This window comes from Nilaparvata lugens, unplaced genomic scaffold, assembly GCF_014356525.2.
Source record: "Nilaparvata lugens isolate BPH unplaced genomic scaffold, ASM1435652v1 scaffold3192, whole genome shotgun sequence".
Taxonomy (NCBI): Eukaryota; Metazoa; Arthropoda; class Insecta; order Hemiptera; family Delphacidae; genus Nilaparvata; species Nilaparvata lugens.
The window spans coordinates 1-20,508 of NW_024090394.1; the positions used below are offsets into that span (position 1 = coordinate 1).

Genomic DNA, 20,508 nt, shown 5'->3' on the forward strand with positions numbered 1-20,508 from the left:
GGCCAAAATGGCCGACTGGGGCTGGGGGGGTGGAGGGGGGGCGTGGCCACGCCCCTTGATTCCTATTGGCTGGGGGCAGGGCCAAAATGGCCGACTGGGGCTGGGGGGGTGGAGGGGGGAGGCCACCCCTCGATTTCTATTGGATAGGCAGCTCTCTCAAAACCCCACTACTGTTGAGGTTTGAACCCAGTAATTTTGCGAGCCGGACGGCCTTAATTTTTTGTGAATTTATTTGCAAAAGAGGGAATTTAGCAACTGCTCTTATAAATATCAAGAGCATCGTATCATCTGTAAAGGATTGGCAATTTACCACCTTACAAGCTTAAATAGTACAGAACCGTGAGTTTGAAAATTTTGATATGCAACTTTTCTCTTGGAAAATCAAGCATTTTCGAGTAAACTGGTATTGAAAGTTGAAAACTTAAATAATTTTATCTTTAATAATAAAGACCAATTATTGTGGTCTTTTCAAATAACTTTGATCAATCATAACTCTGCTATTTGTGAACCGATTTTGCTCAGCTAATAACTGAGAACGTGTAGAATTTTGAGTTTTTTATTTTTAATGTTCAACAATTTTCCTGAAAAATGAACAGTTCTCTAGTAAACTTGAATTATTGAAAGTTGAAAGCTCAAATTGTGGTCTTTTCAAATAACTTTGATCGATCATAACTCTGCCATTTGTGAACCGATTTTGCTCAACTAATAACGAAATTGTGTTGAATTTTTACCTTTATATTTTCAATCTTGAACAATTTTCCTGAAAAATGTACAGTTTTCTAGTAATCTTGCATTGGAAGTCGAGAACTCAAATTCTGGTCTCATCGAATTTACCTTTGATCGATCATAAATCTACTGTTCATTGACCGATTCTGCTTCACCAAAAAACGAAATTGTCTAGAATTTTGAGCTCTATATTTTTGATCTTGAACAATTTTCCTTAAAAATTGGTTGTTTTCTAGTAAACTTGATTTGAATGTCGGAAATTCCCCGATCTGTCTCACCAATAATATCTATGATCCAATATAACTTTGCTCTTTGTCAACCGTTTTTGCTCATTTTTATTCCAAATCATGCAGAATTTCAAGCTCTATTATTCAGTTCTAGAAATCCATGATTCCCAAGTAAACTTTAATTGAATGATGGAAATTATCTGATTCGTCTTACAGAAATAGTATATTTTGTACCTAGAACAGAAAATGAGATTTTTCCGGCTCGAAATCGGTTTTCAAGTCCGAGGCCGTAGGCCGAGGACTAGAAAAGATTGAGAGCCGGAAAAACATTTTTGCCCGTGGTGCGAACGCTATTTTTCGCCACACAGAAAAATAAACAATATATATGAGAATAGTTATTGTTTATTAAGCACTTCCGAAAGCAGAAGTGGAAGGTGATAGCTCTAGCAAATCTGAGGTTATCTGAATATCAGGAAATTGTCCAAGTATTTTTAGTTTTTATTCTGATTTGTCTAAATAACCTAAAAGATGATGTTCAATTATGTAGGAGGTTAAGTATATACTTTTTTATTCTTTCAAATGACAAGAAGATGATATTATTATAAATGTTTTAATTAGTGAATAATGAACACAAATAATGAAAAGTTTTTTGATCAGCTGTTTTTTGACCACCTTTCTTAGTTCCATGTTAGCGGCTGGAAAGGGTACTCTTTCCTGCCTAGGCCGAAAAGAAACCTGTTCTAACGTAAGACGAGAGTCGTCTGCAAACAATGTCTTTTAGATCTACGTAGGGACTGGAAAACAGCTGCTTTCTGTGCAGTGTGGCGAAAATATTATTTGATCTATGATAACTCTGTTGTTTATTACATCACAATTTTTTGTGGAGAATTTCAAGATCTATGAGGTTGGTAGTCTCTATAATACTGTGCCATTCTTAAGGTGCATACAGATATACGCGCCGCGAACATGAGCAATTCACTTTTAATCAGCTGACTATATCTGTATTTTTACAGAAACGGTAAGATACAGATATAAAAAAGCTTGGCATCAGCTGATTAAAAGTGAATTGCTCATGTTCGCGGCGCGTAAATCTGTACGCACCTTTACACTCTAACATGGACAAAACAGTAATAATATACATAAGTCGACAGTAATCAGCTGAGTTAACACAAAATCGGCTTTAAATTTAGAAATGGTGACGTAGAGGAGACTAGAATCGGCTGGTATGAGTGTCACCATTTGGAAACACATGCTCTCCACTAGAGTCCAGTCTCTTCTCCACCTGAGAGTCGCCTAAGTGTCAGTTGAGCCTTACTTTCAGGTAAATGGGTCATTTGCCACCCCATAGATAACTTAATTTAGGAGTAGGCTATGCATGAATAACGATAAAAATAAACTGATAACTATGATATTATATTTCAATAGAATATGATAAAACATGATACAATATCATTATACAATTATTAATATTGATAACAATAAATGATAACAAATCCAAAGCAATAAAATAAAATCAATGATTATCACATGATACATTTCATCATTATACAAGAAGAACAAGAAGCAGAAGAAGAAGAAGAAGAAGAAGAAGAAGAAGAAGAAGAAGAAGAAGAAGAAGAAGAAGAAGAAGAGAAGAAGAAGAAGAAGAAGAAGAAGAAGAAGAAGAAGAAGAAGAAGAAGAAGAAGAAGAAGAAGAAGAAGAAGAAGAACAAGAAGAAGAAGAAGAAGAAGAAGAAGAAGAAGAAGAAGAAGAAGAAGAAGAAGAACAAGAACAAGAAGAACAAGAAGAAGAAGAAGAAGAAGAAGAAGAAGAAGAAGAAGCCACCCCACAGAGATAATTCAATTCAGGAGTAGGCTATGCATGGATAACGATAAAAAGAATTTCAATAACTATGATAATATATTTGAATAGAATATGATAAAACATGGTACTATATCATTATACAATTAATATTGATAACAATAAATGATAACAAATCCAATGCAATAGAATAAAATCAATGATTATCACATGATACATTTTACCTTTATACAATTATTGATATTAATCATAATATGATTCTATATAAGGTATGATTAAAGAAGTGAATAAAGCAAATAATAGTTCATGCAAATAATAAGAAATAAACCAAATAATAGTTTGTGCAAATAATAACATTCATGCTCAAATACTAATTTGAGAAAATTAATTGAATTCTACCGTGGATTGGTTTGCCTTAAAATTCTGGTCTTGAAAAAAATTCTAATTGTCTCTTCTCAGGCCACAATATTCCTCTATTCTTGTTAAGGTGCGTACAGATTTACACGCCGCGAACATGAGCAATTCACTTTTAATCAGCTGATGCCAAGCTTTTTATCTATGTATCTTACCGTTTCTGTAAAAACACAGATATAGTCAGCTGATTAAAAGTGAATTGCTCATGTTCGCGGCGCGTATATCTGTACGCACCTTTACAGTTGTCCAAATAAGGTGCGTACAGACTTTTGCTCTGCTCCGCAACCGAACGTCACTCGAGCAGGGCGATTGATGATCGACCGGGGAGCAAGAGTGAAACGCGAGAAGAGTTAACATCTCCCGTAACGTTCATGATCGGAGCGACTGCGGAGCGGGGTGGAGCGGGGGCGGAGCGGGGGCGGAGCGGGGGCGGAGCGGGGGCGGAGCGATGGCGGAACAAGGGTGGAGCGTGCGCAGAACGGGTTGGAGGCGTTTATATCTGTACGAAACTTTATGCTACCCTACCGTGGGTGAATTACCTCCCCAACATTCAGCTATAGGGTGGTCATTAATTTCGAAGATTTCTCCTTAATTTTGAATTATAATATTTCTCAGTATTTAGTATTTCCAGGTCGTATGAACAACGATGAGGATTGGAAAAGACAGACCCTTGATGCATGAATGCATAGGCCTCCATGATCGTGAATGGGTGGCTTGAATGCCATGATTGTGGTATATGTTTCATAGAATGAAGGGTTACTTTCACACACATTCGGTTCGTTACGTCTTCGGCAAATTCCGATAAGTGTAAAATGGTGATTCGGTTTGAATTCGGTTCCGAATAGCAACCGCATAGCACCAAATGCCCCTTCCACAATAGGTTTTATCATAGAGAAACAATAGCGTAAGTAGATATCCCATGGTATAGGGCGTTTATGTCGCAACTTTTACTGTTATCTGAAGCTGATTACTGTTGATTATTGTCGAATTTTACTGTTTTGTTGAGGTGAGAGTCTATGAACGGCACAATATGAGAGACTACCAGTGTTACACAGCTTCACGGGAAAGAATTAAATGAACTATCGGCTTGAGATAACAGTAAAAGTTGTGACATAAACGCCCTATACCATGGGATATCTATTTATGATATTGTTTTTATATGGTTTTATCAAATTCGAATTTGTTGCTAGGAAACAAGAAATGAGAACAGAGTCTTTTACACATGCTCACTTTTTTGTATTTATTTTAACCTGATATCGTGATTATCTGTTTAAAAATATTCCATGTAAAAATCATATGGTCGATTCATTTGTGTTTGTTCATTGGAGCATTTTTTTTCTCAATGAATAGTTTTCTAAAAAATATTAAGAATTATTAAAACTCGGGGAGATTTTTTTTATTTCTCCATTGCAATTATGTGATTTCATTAATGGAGAGAATAGATGAACAAATTTTCAATTCTTTGATCGTCCAAAATTAATATAATCAATAATAAACTATTAAAATAGTTCAGAATTTTCAATTAATTTGAAAATTTTGTTGTAAAAGAAATCACATCTTACTATTTGAACACCAGCTGTTATATTTTAATACCAGCATGAATTGTGAAAATCCAAAAACAGCTGTGTTTGAGGAGAAAATACCTGATTAGAACCGTACGAATTAAAACCTGATATGTTGTAAGAAAGCCTCATTCGTTTTCGGCAATCAACCGAACCGAAAACGAATGAAACCGAATGTGTGTGAAGCTGGCCTGACGACTAGCACTCTTCATAGATGGGTCTTTCAACTAGGAATTTTAGAAAGTTGTGCATGTAGTAATTAACGATTTTGACAACCTTGTGACAAAACTAAAATTCTCATATGAGCAACAGGTCGACACAGTAGGCTATAGTGGGGTCCACGTTATAATGGCTGTGTAAGATTGACAATACTGTTGCTGTCCTTTTCTATCATACAACAAAACATATAGCGCTATCTCTCTCTAGCTTTGCAATGTTGTCAGTTTGACAGAATATTTCATTTTCACTTTTGACAGTGACTGTACAAAAGTAGACCAACAATTCTGAGCCGCCATTTTTTCTTCATTCTATCAAAATACTTGAGTACACAAGTCGTATAATTCATTAAAAATGTATTTTTGAAACAATGGAATAATTTTCAGACATTACCGTATGAGAAACACAAATTAAAATACCTGAAATGACATTTTAAAAGTTGATAACTAACCATCCTAGACTTCATCCATGCTTCAGTTGGGCTACACATATAGTTTAGACCTACTTGTACTGGTAGGTATAAATAATATTGAGAGGTTATTTCAGAATTATATACATTAAAATTACTTTTTTTGGATACGGTAATATTTCAATTTTTCTATTATCTTCAAAAGAAATTGGAGTAGAATACCTACCAAATAACTTAATTTCTGTTGTTTTGAAATTCAGATTGTTGTATCACAGCTTTTCGAATTAGCCGCCATTTCAGATTTGTATAAAAATGGAAATCTGATCTCAGTTATGAAAGCAAATTTTTGAATCGAATTCAAAACAAATATATTTTCTTGATTAATTTGAAATGATTAACTATAGAAATGGAGGATCGAGAATGTCCCAAGCCCAGTCTTGAAAAATCGGTGATTGAGAGGTGTCAAGTGTCCTGTGTTGAGGTATTCACTGGGATAAGCAGACAGCAGCATCAGATATCACAATTCCTAGGAGAGTGATGTGATTGAACCATATATAGTGAGGTCCAAGTTATAATGGCAGTGGAAAAAGATAGGAGAAAAACGTTGCCAAGTCTCTCCATTTTGCCACTGAATGTACACAGCTGTTACTCAATTCATCTCATTAATTTTGACCTAATAATAATCTTTCCCTTGATAAAATAATTAATTCAATGTCAAATTAATCAAGAAATTTATTTTTTCATAATTTGATTCAAGAATTTTATTCCATAGCTGAGATTAGATTCTTATTTTTATACTGACCTGAAAAGGCAGCTAATTTAAACAGCTGTGATACACCAATCTGAATTTTAAAACAACAGAAATTAAGTTATTTGGTAGGTATTCTATTCAAATTTCTTTTACAAATGATAGAAAAATATGAATCCTATCCAAAATGAGTAATTCCATGGAAATAATTCTGGAATAACCTTTCAATTTTATTTATACTGGTACAAGTAGGTCTAACCTTATAGGTTATAGGTTAGTTGTAGGCTAACTGAAGCATCTCTAGGATGGTTAGTTATCAACTTTCAAGATATGTCATTCCAGGTATTTTAATTTGTGTTTCTCATACGGTAATGTCTAAAAATTATTTCATTGTTTCAAAAATCAATATTATACAACTTGTGTACCAATGTATTTTGTTAGAATGAAGGAAAAAATGGCGGCTGAGTTACTTTTGTACAGTCACTGTCAAAAGTAAAAATAAAATATTCTGGCAAACTGACAACATTGCAAAGCTAGAGAGAGATAGGGCTATTTGTTTTGTTGCATGATAGAAAAGGAGAGAAATAGTATTGTCAATCGTACACTGCCATTATAACGTGGACCTCACTATAGTAAGTCTTATCCTCAATTTTATTTTCAACACATTCTTCTGAACTTCAATTTTGATTTGTGACTTCACTAGCCAGAAAGAGTGGATTTTCCTGTGTCCTCCTTTTTTCAAGTAGGTTTCAACTAATTAGTAGTTTCAGAGAAAACGTTTTTCAATCAATTATCTAGATTCTAAATTTATTCCAAAGTATTGCTATTGAATTTTAGTTTTGAACATTTTAAGAGATATAAAATTTATTGATAATTGTATATATCAATTCTAATTCATTAAATAAATAATATCTTAGTAGTTTTTGAGATTACATCTCATTTATTCAAATTCATGAAATGATTATATTTTTGATTCAATTTAGTTTTTGGAGCTCATTTCATATTTCATTTTGTTTCATTCATGAGGCTTCTCAGCATTATTACTATTTTATTTTATTCATGTTTATTTGAAGTCTCAAAATAATTCAGGAATAACTTATTGATATCTTGTTTCATTCAACAAATCCCTAATTCACGATCCAGAGTAAGAGTTTAAGGTTATATTCTTTCATAATTTCACTGGTGTTTATCCACAAACTATTATTTCTTAGTCGGAAAGACTGGGTTGCGCCGAAACTTGAGCCATATTATTGGCAAATTTTCCATTGAATTTGATTACCACTTATTTATTCATTTTCCAAGCTTCTATCTGAAGGTACAAAAGATTCCACTCTCTTGTTGAGGAAGGCCACAAATTCTGAAAATCATGAAAATAACTGTCAGTAAGTGGATTAATGAATGAATGGATGAATGGATAAATAAATAAATGAATGAATAAATGGATAAATGAATGAATGGATAAAGGAATGAATGGATAAATGGATAAATAAATAAATGAATGAATAGATGAATAAATGGATAAATGAATGAATGGATAAAGGAATAAATGAATAAATGAATAAATGAATAAATGAATAAATGAATAAATGAATAAATGAATAAATGAATAAATGAATAATGAATAAATGAATAAATGAATAATGAATAAATGAATAAATGAATAAATGAATAAATGAATAAATGAATAATAAATGAATAAATGAATAAATGAATAAATGAATAAATGATAAATGATAAATGAATAAATGAATAAATGAATAAATGAATAAATGAATAAATAATAAATGAATAAATGAATAAATGAATAAAAATAAATGAATAAATGAATAAATGAATAAATGAATAATGAATAAATGAATAATGAATAAATGAATAATGAATAAATGAATAAATGAATAAATGATAAATGAATAAATGAATAATGAATAAATGAATGAATAAATGAATAAATGAATAAATGAAAAATGAATAAATGAATGAATGAATGAATAAATGAATAAATGAATAAATGAATGAATGAATAAATGAATAAATGAATAAATGAATAATAAATGAATAATAAATGAATAAATGAATAAATGAATAAATGAATAAATGAATAAATGATAATGAATAAATGAATAAATGAATAAATGAATAAATGAATAAATGAATAAATGAATAATGAATAATGAATAAATGAATAAATGATAAATGAATAAATGAATAAATGAATAAATGAATAAATGAATAAATGAATAAATGAATAAATGAATAAATGAATAAATGAATAAATGAATAAATGAATAAATGAATAAATGAATAAATGAATAAATGATAAATGAATAAATGAATAATGAATAAATGAATAAATGAATAAATGAATAAATGAATAATGAATAAATGAAAAATGAATAAATGAATAAATGAATAAATGAATAATGATAATGAATAATGAATAAATGAATAAATGAATAAATGAATAAATGAATAAATGAATAAATGAATAAATGAATAAATGAATAAATGAATAAATGAATAAATGGATAAATGAATAAATGAATAAATGAATAAATGAATAAATGAATAAATGAATAAATGAATAAATGAATAAATGAATAAATGAATAAATGAATAAATGAATAAATGAATGAATAAACAAATAAATGAACCAAACAATTACTAGGTCCATTGGCTTCAGTTATCACTCACATTTTTGCAAAGAGATCACCATTAATGATACAGTATCAATACAGAATGATACAGTTCCATCAGAATATGATACAGTATCATCTCAACTTGATAAACAACTTCATGATTAGATACAGAACTCTGAATGAATCCCACAAATATGGCATATCTTCTGGTTCTATCTTTTCTCTATGATATATTATATTCCATGATATTTACTATACTCCTCTTATCTACAGCCTGTTTATGAACTCCCTACAAATATTCTAGGGGATTGTTCTTGAGTAAAGAACATATTTTAATTGTCTGGAAGTCTTCAGTTTCTCACACAGTGGTCATTTTGTTTTTTTTCCACTTATTACTGTATTATTCTCTCTTAATAATGATTGAACATACAAAATTGAAACTTTGCATGATCATTTATGAAAACTAGACAAAGCTAGAGAGAAAGTATGTAATTTTTCAAATTAGTAAAACAAAATGGCTGCTATTTGAATTTCTGTTTCATAAATAACTCAGAAACCGTTGGTTTTACAAATACTTTACAGGAATAAATTTTTTAGAAATTTAATTTCCTTTTGATTGGTACCAAAACCAGTACCTTTTTCAAGATTGGACCAATATTAACTCAGATATGGCAGCTTCAGTGGTTGGTGACCTATCTTTAGAGGATTGGGTAATTTATTTTATTGTTTGAGATGACCTGAAATCGCTTACAATCAACATGCAATGCAAATAGAGATTGTTTCATCATTGAGGCGACTCTATCAGCTTGCCGTGGTTTGCACTGCAACAAACTCCCAGTGGTCACCTATCACTAAGACTGCCATATCTCAGTTAATATTGGCCCAATCTTAGAAATTAATGTGGTACCAATCGACAGGCAATTAAATTTTTTTAAAAAAGTTATTCCTGTAAAGTGTTTGTAGAACCAACGGTTTCTGAGTTATTTATGAAACAAAAATTAAAATACCCGTCATTTTGTTTCACGAATTTGAAAAATTATCATAATTTTTTTCTAGCTTTGTCTAGTTGTTATAAATGATCGTGCAAAGTTTCAATTTCGTATGTTCGATCATTATTCAGAAAAAAATAATACAGTAATAAGTGAAAAAAACAAAATGACCACTGTGTGAGAAACTGAAGACTTCCAGACAATTCAAATATGATATTTAGATTTATGTTTTTTTACCTAGGAACAATGCCCAAAAGTGAGGTCCACGTTATAATGGCAGTGTATGATTGATAATACTGTTGCTGTCCTTTTCTATCATACAACAAAACAGATAGTGCTATCTTGCTCCAGCTTTGCAATGCTGTCCCTTTGCCAGAATATTTTATTTTTACTTTTGACAGTGACTGTACAAAAGTAAACAAACAATTTTCAGCGGCAATTTTTTTCATTCTATCAAAATACTTTAGTACACAAATCATATAATTGATTAAAAGTGTATTTTTGAAAAAAATGGAATTATTTTTAGACATTACCATATGAGAAACACAAATAAAAATGCCTGAAATGACATTTTAAAAGTTGATAACTAACCATCCTGGACTTCATCCATGCTTCAGTAAGCCCACACATATAGGTTGGACCTACTCTTACAGGTATAAATAATATTGAAAGGTTATTTCATTATTGAAATCTCTCATGTTAAAAGAGATTTATATTTTTCTATTATTTTCAAAAGAAATTGGAATAGAATACCTTCCAAATAACTTAATTCGTCTTGTTTTGAAATTCAGATTTGTGTATCACAGCTTTTTAAATTAGCTGCCATTTTATAAAAATAAAAATCTGATCTCAGTTATGGAAGCAAATTTTCGAATCAAATTATGAAAAAAATATATTTTATTGATTAATTCAACATTAAATTGATTATTTTATCAAGAAAATGATAATTATTATTGGATCAAATTGAATGGGATGAATTGAGTAACAGCTGTGTACACTCAGTGGCAAAATGGAGAGACTTGGCAACGTTGTTTTTCTCCTATCTTTCTTCACTGCCATTATAACGTGGACCTCACTATAGAGTATTGGGTAATTTATTTTATTGTTTGAGATGACCTGAAATCGCTTACAATCAACATGCAATGCAAATAGAGATTGTTTCATCATTGAGGCGACTCTATCAGCTTGCCGTGGTTTGCACTGCAACAAACTCCCAGTGGTCACCTATCACTAAGACTGCCATATCTCAGTTAATATTGGCCCAATCTTAGAAATTAATGTGGTACCAATCGACAGGCAATTATTTTTTTTCAAAAAGTTATTCCTGTAAAGTGTTTGTAGAACCAACGGTTTCTGAGTTATTTATGAAACAAAAATTAAAATACCCGTCATTTTGTTTCACGAATTTGAAAAATTACCATAATTTTTTTCTAGCTTTGTCTAGTTGTTATAAATGATTGTGCAAAGTTTCAATTTCGTATGTTCGATCATTATTCAGAAAAAAATAATACAGTAATAAGTGAAAAAAACAAAATGACCACTGTGTGAGAAACTGAAGACTTCCAGACAATTCAAATATGATATTTAGATTTATGTTTTTTTACCTAGGAACAATGCCCCAAGGTGAGGTCCACGTTATAATGGCAGTGTATGATTGATAATACTGTTGCTGTCCTTTTCTATCATACAACAAAACAGATAGTGCTATCTTGCTCCAGCTTTGCAATGCTGTCCCTTTGCCAGAATATTTTATTTTTACTTTTGACAGTGACTGTACAAAAGTAAACAAACAATTTTCAGCGGCAATTTTTTTTCATTCTATCAAAATACTTTAGTACACAAATCATATAATTGATTAAAAGTGTATTTTTGAAAAAAATGGAATTATTTTTAGACATTACCGTATGAGAAACACAAATAAAAATGCCTGAAATGACATTTTAAAAGTTGATAACTAACCATCCTGGACTTCATCCATGCTTCAGTAAGCCCACACATATAGGTTGGACCTACTCTTACAGGTATAAATAATATTGAAAGGTTATTTCATTATTGAAATCTCTCATGTTAAAAGAGATTTATATTTTTCTATTATTTTCAAAAGAAATTGGAATAGAATACCTTCCAAATAACTTAATTCGTCTTGTTTTGAAATTCAGATTTGTGTATCACAGCTTTTTAAATTAGCTGCCATTTTATAAAAATAAAAATCTGATCTCAGTTATGGAAGCAAATTTTCGAATCAAATTATGAAAAAAATATTTTATTGATTAATTCAACATTAAATTGATTATTTTATCAAGAAAATGATAATTATTATTGGATCAAATTGAATGGGATGAATTGAGTAACAGCTGTGTACACTCAGTGGCAAAATGGAGAGACTTGGCAACGTTGTTTTTCTCCTATCTTTCTTCACTGCCATTATAACGTGGACCTCACTATAGAGTATTGGTGGTGAGTTCGTGAGCACTCTGTATTATATTCTCTTTATCTATGATATTGGTCACCTTTGAGTGTAACACGGTCATTCACATTGTCCTTATTCATGGCAAGTCTCAATTCATCAGGAGTTATCAACCATTTCTCAGCCAATTCCTTGATAGTCGCCGTGTCTTTACACCCCATTGTAATTTCAACTTCTTCTATTGTCATAACATCCCTGCAAATGAAAAATTAAAAACATTATTGAATGAGTGTCAGCGAGTACTAACTTTTTACTTACTCAAGTCCAAAGTCGTTGGCTGTTTGTTTGTATGTTCTACAAGAACTTTGGAAAGATTGATCAATCAGCTTCAAATTTTGAACACGTATTCTTCATTAGTATCTCAAGTCACAAGGATGGGAAGGGACCTTTTGCAGAGGAGAATGATGTTTCTAAAGTCTGAGAGATATTACTTTTAACATGAAGAGGAGAAACTCATTTCTCCCTCCACAGTTTGTAGCATAGACACAGACAGACATCCTGCACACGTGCCATTTTGCTTCATGCTCTTGTGATGAGAACAATATTATACCTGCTGACCAGTATATGACTTGGAACATTGCCAGCAATAGCTGGAAGGGGAGTGTTGGTGCATCGTGTTGGAAAGCTCTCTCACACAGACACAGAAGAAGGAGAATGCTGCTAGGTAGTGGGAGTGATTAGTGGAGGATAGAGCATCAGACCTCTCCGTCTTCAAGAAAGAGCCGTGTTAAAAGTAATTTCTCTCCCACTTTAGTTGAGGTGCAAGCTGAGACTAGAATTTCATTCGAGCACTGCAAAAGACATCCACGTCCAAGTAACTTACACTATTTTTTGTCATAATAATCTAGAGACAGAAAACAATACCTGCTTGTGCTGATTGACATTACTACATGCATTCTATAAAGATACTGTAGCCTAGTTTAAACGTTTTGAAGTAGGAATTTCTTGATTGTAGTTGATGAAACTTCCACCTGGAGCACTAAAAGGAATTTTTTGTACCAGTTTTGCTGTTCCAAATTTGGATCTATAGTGAGGTCCACGTTATAATGGCAGTGGAGGAAGACAGGAGGAAAACGTTGCCAAGTCTCTCCATTTTGCCACTGAGTGTACACAGCTGTTACTCAATTCATCCCATTGATTCTGATATAATAATAATTATCATTTCCTTGATAAAATAATCAATTTAATTTCAAATTAATCAAACTGATATATTTTTCACAATTTGATTCAAAAATTTGCTTTCATAACTGAGATCAGATTTTTATTTTTATACATACCTGAAATGGCGGCTAATTTAAAAAGCTATGATACAACAATCTGAACTCCAAAACAACATTAATCTAGTTTTTTGGTAGATATTCTATTCCAATTTCTTTTAAAGATCAAAGAAAAATAGAAATCCTAATAAGAAATAAGTAATTTCAATGGATTAATTCTGAAATGACTTTTCAATATTATTTATACTGGTACGAGTAGGTCTAACCTATAGGTGTAGGCTAACTGAATCATGAATGAAGTCTGGGATGATTAGTTATCAACTTTCAAAATGTCATTTCAGGTATTTCAATTTGTGTCTCTCATACTGTAATGTCTAAGAATTATCTCATTTTTTCCAAAATTACATTTTAAATCAATTATATGACTTGTGTAGCCTACTCAAGTATTTTGATAGAATGGAGAAAAAAATGAAAAATGGCGGCTGAGAATTGTTGGTCTACTTTTGTACAGTCACTGTCAAAAGTGAAAATGAAATATTCTGGCAAACGGACAACATTGCGAAGCGAGAGCTATCTGTTTTGTTGTATGATAGAAAAGGACAGCAACAGTATTGTCAATCGTACACTGCCATTATAACATGGACCTCACCATAGGAAACATATTCAACTGTAGAGGAAACATATGATTTTATTACAGTTTAGTATGCTGTAATGAGAATCATATGTTTTTTTGTTCTATAATCAGCTGTTTACCGGCTTGATTTCATGGATGTGAAACAGCTGAAATTGAATGATTATGACAAAAACTCTTCACAGGTCAAGTTCATTGAACAACAAAACCTTCTCTCTCCTTCGTCCTTTTTCAGGCTATGAAAATAACATTGAAAGTGTGTAAGAAACAAATTGATTGTTGTGATTCAGTCAGCTGAAAAATTCATTGCACTTCATGCATTGACACATGATTTCAGCTGGTTAATAAACATATTAATTTACAACTTTTACATTAACAAACTGATAGGCTATAGGTTGAGATGTCAATGTGTGGTTTTTGCAATTTGTTCTAAAGAATTTAATGGCAATGAAATCATATTTATTCTATTTATTCATTTACTCTTGGAACTCTGTATTGAAATCATGTATCACATGACTGCACCTTCTCATATAGAACAAAAGAATTTGGAATCAAATGAGGATAAGATATATGTTGAAGCAACAGAGCAATTCTTCATTTCAAATTGGAACCCCAATGAAACCTACTGTCAAATTATTCTTGTAAATATCCAGCTGTTTCCATAATTTTCATCATTTCTGTATAATTACTCAAATTTGAAGGATTCAAAGATTACAATACAACAGTGGTTGAGCGAGTTCTCTAAACCAGGGGGCTACTTCTAGTAATAATCATGTTATTGATCACAATTTTTTCATAACAGAGGAAGCAAAGTGGGATCTAAGATCCATGTATTTATACATATTTATAATACATATTTATGTATTCATGTGTTCATGTATTTATGTATTTATGTATTTATGTATTTATGTATTCATGTATTCATGTATTCATATATTCATGTATTCATGTATTCATGTATTCATGTATTCATATATTCATGTATTTATTAGGAATGGGTATCGATACATCGATGTTTCAACATCAAACATCGATGTTTTTAACATCGATGTTCACTGTTCGATGTTTTTCACTTATCGATGGTTTTACCTAGACATCGGTCATCCGATGTTTTTCCCAACTAAAAAGTAAAAACAATTCTAATTTTTTAATTTGATACAAGTTTTTTTTTATTTTTTTGTTTGAAGAGGATTATCGTGAGAGCAATAAGCAATAGTAACAGAATTAAAATCATTATCTTTATCATAATCAGTGTAGTATTCTGTTTAGTGTTTTTCGTGAATATAGATCACTCTTGTGAAAGATCTCGCATAAGTTTTGATTTCCTACATATTGCTATTTTTATTTTTCAATCAGGCTCTCTGTATTTTTATGTGAGACTGTTGGATACTCTTGAAGATTTATATTACTTCTGTGGTCCATGTCAAGGTTACATAGTTAGTTATTTAGAATTGAATAAGAGGTCAGATTCTTCGTTTCTTAGGAAGAAAGAGTTTTTTCTTACTACAATTATTTCCTCAACATGTGTTTAACACTAATTAATCTAGCTCTGGAAAAGAGGTCCTCGTATTGTAAGGAGTGCAGATATCCATATAAAAAAACTCAATCCATTTTCATTTCCTAAAAAAATCTATCAGGTGTACGATTGATGACTCCTAAAAAATCTATTGAATGAATACGATATGAGTATCAATGATTGCTGAAATTAGCTTAGGGTGAAATTTCAAGACCGAATCCTCGAGGATATCCCGAGAGGTTTCAGACTAGACCATGAAAATGACAAATCTTGTGAACTAGAGTTGATGTATCTTTCTAGTCACAACCTGACTTCAACTATTCGAAAGACTCTGTTACTTGAATACCACAAGTCCGAAATTGCTGTGATTCCAGTTAGTAACTGTTAAAATATTGGAACAATAGCTCCAGATAAAATTGTAGTCACTTTAGAAGCTCTTTTTGTGCTCTACAATCTGAGATCAGGTGGAGCGCTCTATCTCATATTCCAGGTACACCTGACAACAATGCTCCTTGTATTGTGAAAAACACCTAATTTTCAGCTTCAAGCATCATCACCAACTACTTTGTCCTCACATTGATATTTCGAACAATGACATAAGTTCTTGAGATTATGTTCTATGAGAATCACACGTAAGATACACTTCATTTCAGTACTATTTCCTAGTGGAGAGGCGCGCTTGAGGACAACTCAAGGATCAAAATTTCAAACACATAACTTTTGACACAATGCTCAGATTTCATCGTACTACACTTCATCCTTCTCGGCTCGTCACGGCGGTTCAAAATCATACATAATAAGTCAAATTCAGTCGAAAAATGGAAAATTTATTGTTGAGTATACTTAAGCCCATATTCCAATACACAAAAAATGACCAATTTCTATAGTCTATTCAAAGTTGCATGTCTTGTGAAATACTTCTGATAAAATTTCCAAATCTAGTGAGAATGTGAAAATCGTCCCCCTCTATCCACTTCAATAAATAATACTTCCGATTCCAAAATAATTTGGAAGTTAAGATTTTAAAAATGGCGATTTCAGTTTTTACATTTTTTCGTAATTTTACTGTTGATCAAGAGTTTCTGAAACGAGTCTGATACATCATAGAAATTCACGATTGATTACAAATTGTAGATAAATTCATCCTCTACGAGCTCAGTTGTCTAAAATCCATCTTGAATCACTTTTCGCTATCATAGAACTGTCAAAACCGTTAATATGAGAAAAATATCTACAATTTCCGGATTTTTTTCAACAATCAAATCTCACTTTACGAACATATTTTTTCATGAATTGTTTACAGCAGATGAAATAGAAAATTCTATTGTACATTACAAGATCATGTAATAATTTTTATAATAAGGGGCTACCGAGATACCTATGTAAGCTATCTTTGAATATAGAAATTGGCCATTTTTCATGTATTGAATATGGACTTAAGTACCTACACTCAACAATAAATTTTCTATTTTTTGACCGAATTTGACTGTTGATGCATGATTTTGAACCGCCTTGGCGAGCTAAGAAGAATGAAGTGTAGTACGATGAAATCTGAGCATTGTGTCAAAAGTAATTTATAAGTGTTTGAAATTTTGATTCTTGAGGTGTCCTTAAGCAAGCCTCTACTAGGAAATACTAAAATAAAGTGCATCTAACGGGTGATTCTTAAGGGCACGCCACACCAAGCTCGCTACCGCGGCGGTAGCGAAGTTTTAAAAATCGCTAGCCATGTATTCAGGTTGATCGCGCCACACCGAGCTCGCTACCGCGGCGGTAGTACGGCGCACTACCACCTACAACCGCCTGCTAGGCGATTCAACAAAACTTCGCTGAGAGGTAGTACGGCGGACAAAGCGAGCTCAGTGTGGCGCACTCAACCTGAATACATGGCAGGCGATTCGAAGAGGTAGCGCATGCGCACAGAGTGATGACTCATTCGGCGTTCCTCCTTGCAGCACAACGCAACTAGTACATCTCACTCCCACACTGTAGTTGGACTCCCTCCCCCCACTACTAGACTCACTACTCGGAGACTACCGCTAGCGGACGTTTTTCGGTGTGGCGTGCTCAGCCGAGGAAACTACAACCAGCGGTACTACCTCGGCGGTACTGGCGAGCTTGGTGTGGCGAGTCCTTTACCCATGAACTTATGTCATTGTGCGAAATATCAAAGTAGATGGTGATGATGGTTGAAGCTGAAAATTAGGTGTTTTCCACAATACAAGGTGCATTGTTGCCAGGTGTACCTGGAAATCTATATGACATAGAGCGCTCTACCTGATCTCAGATTGTATAGCACAAAAGAACGCCTAGAGAGATTTTGAAATATACATCTAAATTGTAACAATCGGAAGATATTGTTGATCAAAATCTAAAATTCATCAAAATTGATTTTCTCTTCAAATTTCACTCATTTTTGCAAAATAATAACTAAGTACTCATTGGAGATAGAGAGTTCCGAGTGATCTCATTTTCTTCAGAATTTTATAATCTGGGAGAGATTTGGCAGAAATAGCTGAAAACTGTAAAATGAGCCGAAAATACAAGGTTTTTGGGCTATCCTGTATCTAGCACAAGGAAATCTTGCATGAAGAAACTGGTTCTGGACTTCTCTTATGTACCCAAATAATATATTTAAAATCAGATCTACAGTATAAATTGCAAGCACACCCCTTTTTTATGTCTTTATTGACTGGACTGATAGTATCATCCATAAAAATGTAGGGCGATAAACGATGTTTAAAAACATCGATGTTTACTGTTTGATGTTTTTCACTTATCAATGTTAGGATGAAAAAAACATTGATGTTCAAAACATCGATGTTTTGTCTTTCAATACCCATCCCTAGTATTTATGTATTCATGTACTTATGTATTTATGTATCTATGTATTGCAGTGATTTGAGGAATTAAATGAGAACTTACTTTTCTCCATTGTCCATCCATCTACCGTATTGACCCAAATTCATATGTTGTCCTGGGTAAACCTTCAGTATATTTATGATCTTATTTGCATACCAATCTGAAAAATTCAAATAACCGATTATTAAACCAACAAAGCATTCAAATGCACTCCATTCCACAACCAGTTAATAGGTTGACAGAGAAAAGATAGCAAAAGATATCCGATATTTAGGTAGTCCCTTATATTCCACATTTCAAGCCGAGTATAATAATTATAATAGTTATAATAAATTCATTTATATTCCCAATTGATACATTTCATAACTAGTAGTTCTGTGAACAGTAGACCTCACGCAGTTTTCTCATCCACAAGTATCTGATATCATCTTGATTCAGTTGAATCACAATTTACAGTTGGATAATGATTTACTTCTAAAAACTGTTATTTGTTTTCTCCAAGATCAAAAATTAACTCATGTTTATAAACTCAGTTTAAATTTGAATTTGTATCCCATATGATGATTTATCCAGTTTTGTGATAATCTTTCCATCTGATAGAAATATTTCTCAACTATTTGAGTCTAAAACTATTTAATCTGGCTTCGTCAGGTGGAGGAGAGGCTGAGGCTGTACACCGCCGCGCCAGCTGCGCCCCAAGACTTAGTGCCTCAGCCTAACAACTGGCGCGCGGTTCTGGATGCGCGGGTTGGGTGCCGAACCGACATTGGAGTGTGTGCAGCAGAAGCCTACGACCCTGCCTGCCCGGAGTTTGACCAAAGGCCCCTTCTAAACGAGGAAGTGGTCGAGGAGGTCCTCCCGGCAGTGATTCGGCACGACCTCTGGCTAGTAGATCACCCGGTCAGCCCTCTCCATAGCCCGGGTAAACCAGAGTGGAGACTGCGAACCATTGACTTGAGCCCCTGCCGGCCTGCTCTCGCACCAGACGGACCTGCCTGGGACCCTCGCGCGGCGTGGTATCGCGCCAGTCGACGACTACTAAACATCTAGCCTGCCTTGGTCCCTTTTAGGGTCACCAGCAACAATCTTGGTCCCTTTTCAGGGCCACCAGCAACAAACTTGGCCCTTTTCAGGGCCACCAGAAGCCATTTTTTCCGACAGTGGTAACAAACCCCTTACTAGACCCGACTGACTAGCCCAATTGATGAATGAGCCACACCTTCCGCCATATCAATTATTGGCACCTGCCAACGTGGGGCCACTCACTGTATGGAGATACAGTAACCCATTACCACTGTCAAAACTTTTTTTTCAAACAAAATGTCAACCTAAATTTTCAACTAAATGTATGTCTTAAATTTTTCATCTAAATGTATGTCCTGAATTTTTCACACAAAAAATTCAAACTTATTTTCTTTCAACAAAATGTGTCTCTGAATCTTTCAATTCAGAATACCTGTCTGGGAACAGGCAATTTCCCAGTGGCGCCCATAACACCTGAACATGGTAGCGACTAGAACCGGAGCCGGAGACAGTGGAGATACGACCACTGAAGATTCGATGCAGTCAACCAGCCAGCACACCGAGTCTACATTCGCCGGCTGGCCTGCACAGACCACCGGTCAAACCGACAGCAGCATGACGCAGCCGCCTGCTTCCACCAGCGAAACCGGGGCAACGCAGCCACCTGCCTTCACCAGCGAGCCTGCTCGACCAACCACCCTGCAACCCAGCGCACTGACCGTCAACCTGCCTGCTCAACCGTCAACCTCTAGTCACGCAACTACCGCAACCAGCAACATGGCCAACTCACCGGCTCCAGCCGTCAGCTACACTGGCAACCTCAGCCAGCTGACCAGCATAGCGACCCTGCTACCGTTCTTCCGCGGCAAGCTCCATGGAGACCCCATCACCTTCATGCGACAGTGCACCGAGCTGCTACAGGGTCACCACATTCCCAGCTATACCTGGATCATGCTTCTAAAAGCGTAACTACAAGACAACGCCACCGCCTGGTGGAGAGACTATGGAGAATTCGTCACCACCTGGGAACAGTTCTGTGACCGACTTCAGGCCCGTTTCTCGGG

General features: G+C 33.7%; 1 protein-coding gene across 1 annotated transcript; it reads right to left on the reverse strand.

Annotated features, from left to right (window-relative positions):
- Positions 1-5,628: 5,628 nt before the first annotated feature.
- Positions 5,629-18,671, reverse strand: LOC111060211. Its single transcript, XM_022347856.2, has 3 exons — positions 18,485-18,671; positions 12,239-12,390; positions 5,629-7,460 (listed from the first exon to the last, which is right to left on the reverse strand). Exons 1-3 carry the CDS (start codon positions 18,526-18,528, stop codon positions 7,390-7,392), a joined length of 267 nt encoding a protein of 88 aa, XP_022203548.2. The 5' UTR covers positions 18,529-18,671; the 3' UTR covers positions 5,629-7,389.
- Positions 18,672-20,508: the final 1,837 nt, after the last annotated feature.

Excerpts from the sequence above, each read along its gene's own strand:
- LOC111060211 (XM_022347856.2), bottom strand. The coding sequence starts at position 18,528 with ATGAATTTGGGTCAATACGGTAGATGGATGGACAATGGAGAAAA. Across the intron at positions 12,391-18,484 it reads TGGATGGACAATGGAGAAAA|GGATGTTATGACAATAGAAG; the intron begins GTAAGTTCTCAT and ends TTTCATTTGCAG. Across the intron at positions 7,461-12,238 it reads TGACCGTGTTACACTCAAAG|AATTTGTGGCCTTCCTCAAC; the intron begins GTGACCAATATC and ends CATGATTTTCAG.